This window comes from Pavona decussata, unplaced genomic scaffold, assembly GCF_977016875.1.
Source record: "Pavona decussata unplaced genomic scaffold, jaPavDecu1.1 SCAFFOLD_156, whole genome shotgun sequence".
Classification (NCBI taxonomy): Eukaryota; Metazoa; Cnidaria; class Anthozoa; order Scleractinia; family Agariciidae; genus Pavona; species Pavona decussata.
In genome coordinates, this window is record NW_028145568.1 from 1,045,425 (window position 1) to 1,057,165 (window position 11,741).

Here is an 11,741-nt window from a genome sequence, read left to right on the forward strand (position 1 = left end):
TCGAGAACACCAACAGGGATAATGGAATTGAAAATGCGGATTATAAGCCATCCCACCTCTCAGATACATGTAATTAACAATTATTAACCGAAGTGGAGGTGAATAGATACCTCTTAATGACCGAGTTCGAAGTCCGTATTGTAAGTTACGGGCCGAGTTTTTTCCCGTTGATTTAAGACCCGCTCAACGGGAAAAACGAAATCAATATCCGTACCTTACAGTACGGACCGAGAAAACGAGATTAGTAAGATATTTATTATATCTCTGAGGTTAATCGGGCGCGCGGGAAAGGAACAACTTTCAATTTAGCGGGCCGTACAGTAAAATGAGTAGGGAGCTTAAGCAATGACGACGGCAGCGTCAACGACAACGCCGCAAAACAATAGGTTTAATGGGCAAAAACAATCGCTCTGCACGTGCGTTTACATTTTGGTACATTTCTTTGCCGTCCTCTTTAAAACAACAACGTGAAATGACCAAATTTAAGGTTTTGTGGAGAACGTCAACGGACGACGGTGAATTTTTCATTTTCTTTCTTAACTTGTACGCCACTCCTACCAATTTGGTTCCTGGATAGTTCGTAACTTTTGCGAAAAGTTGAGCGAGTTGAAATAATCGCGAAGTAGCACAAATGAAATAAAGTTATATTTTCAGGTGACGTTTTCGTTGCCGTCGTCGTTGCTTAAGCTCCCTAGTAATGTCTAAGCAACAACCGTGGACGATAATCCTTCTGGTATACGTCGGATCAATTGTTTATCTGATCAGCTTAACAAATACAAATGATAAGAGAAGCAGAGACCGATACAACGTAGAATTACGTTTTTTCGGCTGGCCAAACCAGCCTTCTTCAGGTGCAATGAGAATTTACATTGGGACATGTGTTTATATAACAAGCATTTGCGCAATAACGGAACTACGTAAAGCTAAAGCGATTGACGGATGAAAATCAAAGGCCCTTTGAGGCAACTTGTGAAGGTGAATTGTTTTTTTGTTTGTTTGTTGTTTCTCAAAAGCAGAGGGCCGTAGGTTGTAAATTGTCCCATGCATCACTCATGAACTCTTAGTAGATTAAAATTTAAGGTAGAGGAATCGATTCCCAGTGGATGCATGCCATTATCTTCTCCTTCCTTTTCTAAAGGTTACGCAATATGTCGTTAGAAATGCGAAACAAGGGTCACTAAGCTTGCATTGCCGTAAAACCATCAACAGCTAGTAAATTCGGGGGGGGGGGGGGGGGGGGAATTCCCGTTCGTGAAACTTTCTACAGTTTAAATTTTCAGCTAAGGCATCCGAACAGATCAATCTGTATTAGCTTACACTAGAAATAGTGTTCACTAGAGCTGCCCCCGGGTTTGAATAGTTGTTTTTGACGATTTGTATTGAATATAAATATTGTGTATACGACTGTTGTAAATTTGACGTTTCAACTATTTTATTGGAGTTAATATTCATGAAATAGTCAACACATGCTTTGTAAATCTGACAATGAAATCTATGACAATCATACAATATTGTATTTCAACATTGTTTGTGTAATATTTGGAGAAAACATGAAAAAAAAACTTGCAACAATGTATCGCTAGAAAATATCATGAATTACAATCTATTTAATGTATATGCATGTAAACCAGATAATGTAAATCTATTTCAATCATGTAATATTGTATTTCAACTTTCCAACACCACCTTGCGCGCTTGGTAAAAAACTTCTCGAGACCACCATGCGCGCCTAGTTTTACAATACAATACAATACAATATTTATTTTGCCATATACACAACATTTACAGATGGAAAAAAATTAACAAAATTGATGAAAGAAAATAAATGGCGAGAAAACCTGAAAGAAACCACGAGGCTTATAACAAGTCAGGCTTCCTCACTTAAACCTCACGGTTTAAATCAGGAATCGGTTCAAATCGGGAAACCTTCCCATACTACAAACACATTTCTTCCTTTTCTTATTAAAAGATTCCTTGTATATATACACGCGGGGGATTCTAGAGTGCCTCGGCCAAAACCCTGCGGGGGCAACTAATACGCCTTTAAAGAAAGGCACAAAATCTTCTGGGAACACAAGAGTGAACATTTTAGAAATTTTTCTTTGGTGTTTTCCTTGGTCGCCACTGTCTCAAGTTAAAAACACAACTCGAATTCGAATCACGTGTTTGGAACCTGCGGCCAAGCACAGGAAAACGCACGTGATCAAGTCAACATCGGTTTAATTTCTTATTGGCTGAGAAAGAACTGATACACAACACAAACACTGTTCTACAAAATAATGCTTTCTCCTTTATTACCTTATGTCGTTTACAAGAGAAACGAATGAATTTATATAACAAACCAAATGACCGTGAACTGGTCGTCTTGGAGGTTATCCTGAGTATATAATGCCATATATTAAAATATTATTCTTCACAAATGGAATATATAGGTGTCAACGTAATAAATAAATATGTACATCCCATGTATGAACAAAATTTGGGATACAAAATTTAACAAATTACCAGTAGAGTATATAATATATATATATAAGATTTTAGCAAGACTTCAATTATATTTTTGGGGACCATATTTTGGTGTATATTTCTTACTTCTGAGGTGCATTTCTTGCACGTTTTTAGTGAAAGGAAATGGAGAATTTAAATTGCACTATTTAGGCTTTCGTCAGACATTCTTCATCAGAAGGAAAACTACAAGCACAATGGCCTGCGCACAGACGTCTGCTAAGGGAGCCAGCGGTTGTACGCAGAGTAAAGTACAACTACATTTACGACATTTAACTCATTCACTCCGAAGAGGGCTTGAAAAAGAAAATGAATAAACAGCACCATTCTAAAGTTCTGAAGTGCTCCCAGTTGAATGGTCACACTGTAGGATTTAATCAAGACTCGCTCAAGTTTTATTCTGTGAGTGAAGGAGTTAAGTGTACCTAAACCAACAGTTACAAAACACAAAGGTATTCACGTTACTATTGCTCAACAAAAAGCACATTTATGAAACGAACCGGTTGACAATACGTCAGGGAAACAGCATCGATAACAGCCCGTTAACACAAGCGATTTTCTAATGTAATTTCCGTCGTGTTCTCTACTTTCTCGACTCACAGGCTGCAACTTCGAATCGCGGTTGCAGACCCCTGGTGATTTTCGTGCGATTTGGGTGTGATTTGGACGAGCTATTCCAGGAGGTTTCAAGCATGTTCGGAAGTTGGCCAATTTTTTTTAGGAGGAGGAGTGGAGGAGGGAGTGACTCAAAATTACATTTCAGAGAACCTGCAACAATATCTCGCTGAAGTCGCGCTCAAACCGCACAAAAGTCGCAGCAAGTATGCATGAATCATTCGAACATGCAACTTGAGAACGCGCGAAAAGTTGAAGCACCAACATTAAAATACGACCTGTGTACATGGGCTTAACTACGCCAAGTATATACTAGACAAATTGGATAAACTTTTGAGCCTACCGTCGAAATGTTATTAAAAAAAAAGTTGTGCAATATATATTTGCTCTACTCATCTATCTAAGAAAATGCACGACCAAGTTTGTGACTGAAGCTTAGCAGATTACAAATACAGTGGATAAAAGTCCAGTTTTAGTTAACAAAGCGTACAAAATTACTTAAGGTTACAAACAAACTACAAAAATATCAAGTGTAACAGTTCTAACACTTTTATAGAGTAGTTCTCTTTCGTCGGATAGAAAAGACAACTTAATTTACACTTTTTGAAAGTTTTTGGTCCGTTTGTACAACAACAACCGTCAATTAAGCTTTTACATAGCAACAACAAGGACGAACTACCAACAGACTTGAGACAAAACGGACGCCAATATATTTTTTTCAAGCTTTGTGTACTGTGCTCACTTTTTTGACCTCATTTCATGAAGGGAACCGATTTGCCTTCGGTTGTTCTTTCTCCCAGAGCTTGTGAGGAGTATCGACTTCAATCGGCGCCTTTGATTTGTACACGGTCTCACACCCAATGTTCACTGCCATTGGGATTAGCTGGGGACTTCACTTGCTTGGGAAGAAGTGAAGGAAGTCGTTCCCTAAAAGAAAGCAAAAACAAAACATTGGTATAAATTATCACTTAGTCGAAATGCAGTCAAATGTGGTACAATTTGGCAAATACTATCCTTTAGTAAATAACCCCCTTCACGCGGTTGGTATATCGGAGAATAAGTACCGAAGATGAAAGATTGTCCGAAAAATGAACAGTTGGCCAACAAGCGAAGCTTCGAGGGCAAATGTGATATTTTGAGGACAAGCTTTCAGCCGAGGGCAATGTCATCCGATATACCAGTAAGCCAGAAAGGGGCAAAAATACGAGCAGTGCTTCATTTTTCTTACGGATAGTAAAGAAAGCTTACCTTGCGAGCGAGCGCGAAAATTGTCTTTTAAGAAAAAAACAGGGGACTGCTGTAGTCTAAAAAGGGGTTTATTTAAATTGAACCCTCCGATTAATTTCTGGAATGCACGCGTTTTGTTGTAGAGACGAAAATGGCCAGTGATGGTAACGGCATCATTGCCGGTAAATAAATGCAAGGTTGACAAGTTTACCACAAGAGGCAATGGTAAAAGCGCGGGAAATGTTGCGTGTGGCAAATCGTTGCTCTGGTCCTGCACCTGATCGGCTGAGTAAACAAGTAAATTGTCCTGATTGGTTGGAAGGAGTGAAACAACAATGGCTTTCAGAAGCCATAGAAAACCAATCAAAGGACATCCTACCTTAACGCCTTGTGGCGTCTTCTCGAATAAGGACTTCTACCGCGGTAACTGTGAAGGTTTAAGCTTCTAAAGCCCTAGGAATAACACACCATTTCTCAATAATCTAATCAAAAATACGTGTCTAAAGCTATATAGAGAAAAAACATTGAAAAAAGGAACACCACCTTAAGCTACAGCAATCAAAAAACGTTTTATGACTTTTTCAATCGTACTGTGTCAGCTGCCGTGTAAATTAATATCCAAATTACTGTTCTCGCATTTTAATAATAATTATTTACCAATTTATATACCGCGTATTTACATGTGCTGATCAATAGCGCTTTATAATCATAAGTTTAAAAGAAAACGAAAATACATTACTGTGAGAATTTTAAGAGTTATTTTAAGTGCTCTAGACATGAATAAATTAAAGCTTGGAAACCTAAATGACCTAGTAGGCCATTTCCGAGTTGCTTTGAGCTTCATTACGAACGCAAGGCTGAGTGCAAAGCTCTTCAAGTGAAAACTAGTTTTGTTTGCATGTGAATGAAAATCATGTGCAAACAAACCGATTTTCATATGACAAGCTTTGCATTTAGCCTCGCTTTCACAACGAGGTTCACTACAACTCGGAATTGGCCCATTTTCTCAACTATAAAAAGAGGAAGATGAGCGATAAGAAGAATTAGCATTCAGGGCACTCACCTCCACATCTCTTAGAAGTGTTTGAAACTCCTCACTTTCTTCAAGCCACTTAGGAAATCCTCCGTCGATAGCTTCCTCGATCCTCTTCTTCAGCTGGGATAACCGTCTAATTTCATCGTTCACTTGTAACTAAAGACACGAAAAAACAAAAATTGTTAGTTTTGCTTCCGTTGGTCGTCATTGAAATTTACCGAAACACATCTTTCAACTCTCCTCTCGTACATGAAATTCACGATTGATCATTTGAAAAATCGACAGCGGACTTTTTAAATCTCGCTTCCCGCGACGGAAACAGTAATGATAAATTGCTGATTAAAATCATGGTTTCCTTCAAAATACTTTACAAGAAAATCAGCAGTGCTGAGATCACCTTCATCTTATGCAAATTCTTATCACTAATGACAACAACCAACGCAAGAAGTACTGAGAAATACAGTATAAAGCTTAAGAACAGAAGAATTCTCATGAAAGTCAGTTACAAACCTGTTTGGCTCTTGAGGCCTCGAGGTGAAGTTCAAGATCCATCGCTGTTCTGTCGTTTCCTTCCTCTAAATGAGGTATAAGCTGCTGATATTGCTGAATTCCTTGCCATGACATTGGGCGCTGCAGGCAAGAAAATACACAACATTAGCCTAAATATCATGCGATTATCCGCCCAAATATTTCTCGGATAGGATAACCCATGACCCAATGCAAAATGTAGTTGTTAGGTAAAGTAAAGTAAAGACCGTATATAGCTGAACAATCAATGTCTGCCCTAAAATTGTAACTGTGGTAATTGGAATACATGCTGTCCAATTTGAAACAATCGGATTCAATGAGTCGTTTGACACCCAGATTGGAACCGCACTGCGCTCCTACCTAGATAGGTTTGCTCGTCCTTGGGAATCTTCTCATCCCACTTATTTTGAAATTGGACGGCAAACAGTCCTGCTGCATATACCAAGATAAGAATGAAGAAGATGGTACAGTAGATGTTTCGTGCAGCTGGCCTCAGAATCCGTTCACGAAAGTAGAAACCAGTTCTACTTTTTTAGCAGTTGCAACAAATTGTCTTGCAAAAGCGTTCTCGGTTGGAAGTCATGCTATAACAGGCAACGTTTCATGCAATTATTCTCGCACTTATCATGGCTCTACGAGATATACAAGACATAAATCTCTTAAGGTGGGATTAAACCTTACGTGTCAAAGCCTCGAGGCAACTTAACATGCTCTGGAATTGGTTCAGGTAACTTCACGTTTCACAATTTCTTATCGGTACCCAATTTACCTTTTTCCTTCTCATGCTTGTTCGTTCCACGGACATCCTTACAAAAGGACTGACGTCTGTTTTGCGAGTGGTACAGTCTGAGTTACTGCGATTTAGGTTGATGTCATAAGACATACGGTTCAGTGACATCATGGGAACCTCGTCGTCTTCTCCCTTTAGAAACAAGTTACAATAATTTGAAATAATTTCTTACTTTAAGCGACCAGCTGTCCGCCTGAATGACTGACGACTGTCTGACTGACTGACTGACCTGGAGACCAACCAACCAAACGACTGGCTGGCTGACTGCTTCATTGATTCACTGACTGACAGACAGACAGACTGAATGGCTGACGACTGTCTGTCTCACTGACTGTCTGACTGACTGACCTGGCGACCAAGCAACCAGACAACCGGCTGGCTGACTGCTTTATTGATATTTTTTATTGATTGATTGATTGATTGATTGATTGATTGATTGATTGATTGACTGATTAATTGACTGATCGATGATCAATCGATCGCCGTTTTGCGGTTAACTCTGCCTATTTTTTTTTTAATAGCCGCTCTCTCCTGTGCTTCAAAAATTTCCCGCAATTCCTGCGTTCGAACTAACGAACTAATACGTATAATACTTGACCGTATTCTGAAGCGTATTAAAAAATATTACAACGGAGAAAAACGGTGCAACATTTTTCAACTTACGTGGATTGGAAACAAGCCCAGTGGTTGTGGATCGGAAAACTTTCGCGTGTATTTTGATTTCGCCAGCGGAGGTCTGGGGCGAGCCACAGGCGATCGTTCAAAGTCGCTGTCTCTATCTTGAAGAGAGCCACCGCTGATCACACTATCGCCTTGAGACTGCGCTCTTTCCACCGGCTTTCCAGCGGTGTGCTTGCGAATAGGAAGGCTCTCCACAGGATGGTTGAGCACCTCTTGGCTTACTGATCTAAAGGGCATGCGCTCGAATGCAGCCGCTGATTCGAGGCTGAACGTCGAGCCTTCACACTAATCCAAAGAGAAAAATAAAAAGGCAGATTTAATTTATTTCGAAAAATCAATGGAACCACAGTCTATAACAAATTAAGACAAAAATTTTGGTTTAGGGGATTAAAACGCCATTTGCGTTTACCTAACTACAGACCACAAACTACAGCGGAAGAAAGAGTCCTGGGACAGCTCCTATTTTTGAACATTAGTGTAAGAAACAAATTACTCACTACGACTACTACGATTAAGAAGATGAGCAACTAGGAAAAGCATCCAATGATCTATGCATGGCATTTATTAAATTTTAATTCGAATACTTGACTGACGCTAGCACTAATGATAGAAATTATGAATCAGAGAATTGACTCTACAGTGTTAAATGTTAAAAATAAAAGTTGATCAAATCCGGAGGTCGAAGGCTTTTTCTTTGCCTAGTGTGACATACACTGCAGTTTTATTATCTCTTACACTGTCCTTTACCTAGCGAAAGTCGCCTGATCGAAAGTTATGTTGTTCTCTACTTAACGGGTGTTAAGATCTAATACATGAAAGACCAATCGTACTTATGAACGCAGCTTATGCAGTTGCGTATGGTCCACCGTCACGAAATCTTCCCGAACAAGATTGGAGGTGAATATTAATTAAAAAGACGTTGATAAACGTATTTTTCAGTGAGTGACACAAGCGTACTTGCAAAAAGAAAATTCGGGTTCTCCCAATACGATGGTTGAAAATACATCTACTATTTATTCACCAGGCTTAAAACATAAGATCACCTTTCTTTCATATAAAAAGAAGTTGTTTTTTTCCTTCAAGAAAATTTACAACTCACCCATGAGCTAGGTCGCAAATTGCCTCGTTTTGATTCACATACGCTCTCCAGGGACATGGAGGCAATCGAAGGTACCGCAGTGGTGCTCTTTCGTTGATATTTCGCTGCAGCGGATTGAAAGAACTGCAAGCAAATGAAGTTCATGTCACCTATTTGCTTTGAACTTAGCCAGAGCAAATCGTACCCTGTGGTAGGAAATGATGGCTTGTTTTTTGCTTCGTGCCCTATACATTGTAGATTTATGCTTTCACTGCGTTTTGTTGTGTTTTTTTTTTCGGGGTGCGGAGGAGGGGGGGGGGGGGGGTCTTTTTTGTCCTCATTCTTGGAATTCGCCGCACCCGGGTAAGCTGGTTTTCATTTTACGACAATAAATTGAAAGTCGCAACCTACTACCATGGCAATTCTGCTCCTGTCTGTTAAAAAGAGGATCGTTCCTGAGTGTGTCAAAATTTCCAATTATCTTCTCTTTTTTCTTTTTTTTTTCCACTTACCGCGGAACTCAAAAGGTTGTACCAACGAAATCGCACGGGAGTTTTGATGCTAAAATCCGCCAGGCTGATTTGTGCTCCACCCTTAAAAAAAGTTCAAAAATAACGATTAGTCAGAGAACGAAATAAACTGCGGTGATAACTTTCCAATAAAGAGATCACAAGATGAAAGAAAACCACCTCATTTTCATGGTGAGGTTAGAAAGAGACGTACTTACCAAAAGCTCTTCAACTTCAAACGTGTTGACAGCAATGATGTTCACCTGTAGTGTTTTGCTGGTGAGCTTGCTCTACGAGAGACAAAACTGATTATCCTTACAATGACGATACATAGGCAGACATTGAATGACGAAAAAACTGATCTGGTTAAAGTTAGTCAGCGCGCAACCCTTTTTGCTCTTTTCCACGGCAATGTACTAAACGGAATTCGTCTCAAAGTAAATTGTCCTGGTTAGAACTAAACGTGAAGCCACATTCCGTAAAATGTAAAATTTCAAACATAATCTCTCCTCCCCCCGCCCCCCCCCCCCCCCCCCCACACCCCCACAACATACTCAGACGATAACTTCTGATATTAAGCCTTATTGAAAATAAGCCAATGGATTGTTTGGGTTCGCTATTTTAAGCCGTTTGCTTAGTGTTTGAAGCTGGTTTCACTGCCACACACAGCCAATTTTGAGCGCGAAAGAGTCCCTCGACCAATGTCTCCAACTATACGCCCTCCTTGAAAATACCCTCCTAAAAAAACCTCTTAGAAGCACCTAAAAAACGTTCTTTACTGGAGTTATGCGGTATTTTGAGGGCTGCGAATAAACCACTAAAAGTGTAACCACTCGAACGCAAGCAATTTAGCAGTTCTTTCCTGCGGGTGCTGTTAATACCGTTGTACAAGCTGATTCGAAGGTTTGAGTCTTTTCAACAGGTCATTTCTATGGTAATGTTTATTCTGCTGCACAAGGTTGTTCTACGTTTTGATTCCGCGGATAAAATCCTAAAGTGAGACTATTCCTAAAGTGAGACTATTCAAATGAAACCTATTGAGCAGTACTCACATTATCAAACGTTTGGAGTCTGTAGATGAAACCCTTTGCTGAAACAATCATTCAAGTGAAAGTTATTGAGCAAGATTTTTCCTAACTGAAAGCTTACAACGTTTGCGAAAAATTTCCTTTGGTTCTCCCAAGCTAATTGGTTTGTTATTTGTCTTACCTCGGCAAGTGGAATGTGAAACTGCTCCCCAAACTCTGGGTTGTCCTGATAATCACAAGGTTTCGTTTCCAGGACGCAGCTTTCTCCTTGCGCACAAGGCAACATCGCGGCTTTTACAAACACAGTCTTACACTGTGGCGAGTTACCGAGAGCCTTCAAACCCTTGGCTTGATCGATACACACAACCAAAGCTTCACGGCCTGCATCGTACGTCAGTCCAATTTTTATCTGCGATGTATCCGACGTATCTTCATCGAAGTCTGCCGCCCTTGTCCGTAAGTCGCCGTTGCTCTGAGCGGCTTTCAAATTCTCTTGAGATGCGTCGAAGACTCCGCTATCCGCCGCAACGGATTCGTCCGAAGGAGCCGCCGTAACGGGCCGCGTCCCCGTCGGGGGTAGAGGGACCTCGTAGCGTCTCAGCGGAAGTGCTGCGATTGCCGTCTGTGATGGGAGACAGGGGAATGAACGGTATAGCATTGATTGATTCGTTTGATTTGGAATCCGCGTTTAAGGGGCGAAGTCTTTGTTGAACTGGAATACCTTCAGCCTGAGATGAAATGAAACAAAATGTGTAAATAAATCAATTAGATTTGTTCCGGCCAGAGAGGATGTAGGAGCAGTAGAAATATCGGAGGGCGGGCGGGTAGATGGCAAAATAGTCGTTTTGTCTCTTGAAATTCCAGGAGGGAGACGTGGATCGCCTAAAGCGCGAACTCGCAAAAGCGTGCCTTCTCGAGTGAACCCCATGCGCCCATAGCGTTTCTCGCTTGCTCTAGACTTTCTATTCAAAAAGCGGCTGCACGAATGTATATGACAGACCAAACGAAAAAATGCGGACTGTTTTGCAGTCTAGAGGGACATACGTGGAACTAGAGAAGCAGGTGTGATTTCCTAAAAGAGCGCAAAATGCCATATCTGATAGTTGTGTTGCTTAGCGGCGAACGCATTCATGTCTCTAAAGCCATCTGTGCATTCAAAATGGCAACATGCATATACCGTCTCCTTTGCGTCGCCATTTTGAATACCGCGAGGACCTTTGGGTAAGTTGGCATTTTTTGCGGGTAAATTATGACAGCCGCTGGCCATCTTAAGACAAAACTGCCAACAGCAACATTACAGACATGATTTTTTTTTTCCTTTAATTTTCCCTTTATGGATTATATCAAAAGCAGAAATAACAAAGCCTTCTTTTGTTTGTAACAGCAGCCAGACCTGAGAGGATTGCTCACACGAAAAAGAAAAAAACAAAACAAAACAAAAAAAAAACCTCATAAACCAACCTGAGGCAAAGAGCTCCTGTCCGACTCTGTCCCGTCTAAGCCAGCCGTACTCTCTCCTTCGGTAGCGACAACCCGAGCAGTCGCCGGCGAGTGCGTCGGAGAACGGTCGCTAGTACTCGGAGAGATCGGGGGCGAATGCGAAGACAGCGACATCGGGTCACGTGATGACAGCGATACCTGTGACGAGTTACTCGCACTGGGATGAGTTGCCCTACCGGAAGTGGGAGTATAACTCGTTGGGGCACCCGTTGTCCGTACTTCATAGATAGGCTGACATGCCGTG

The 11,741-nt window shown here is 40.8% G+C and overlaps 2 protein-coding genes across 2 annotated transcripts in view; one reads left to right on the forward strand and one right to left on the reverse strand.

The window, feature by feature from the left end:
- The window catches only part of LOC146465159 (uncharacterized), a 166,075-nt gene that overhangs the window by 48,704 nt on the left and 105,630 nt on the right, over nucleotides 1–11,741 (forward strand). The gene's annotated exons all lie outside the window — the stretch shown is intronic.
- Nucleotides 3,604–11,596, reverse strand: LOC146465163 (protein KIBRA-like). The gene is made up of 11 exons (XM_085128864.1): nucleotides 11,459–11,596; nucleotides 10,179–10,725; nucleotides 9,188–9,259; nucleotides 8,973–9,053; nucleotides 8,482–8,604; nucleotides 7,365–7,667; nucleotides 6,681–6,833; nucleotides 5,894–6,013; nucleotides 5,411–5,539; nucleotides 4,727–4,800; nucleotides 3,604–4,047 (listed from the first exon to the last, which is right to left on the reverse strand). Exons 2-11 carry the CDS (start codon nucleotides 10,653–10,655, stop codon nucleotides 3,972–3,974), a joined length of 1,608 nt encoding a protein of 535 aa, XP_084984990.1. The 5' UTR covers nucleotides 10,656–10,725; nucleotides 11,459–11,596; the 3' UTR covers nucleotides 3,604–3,971.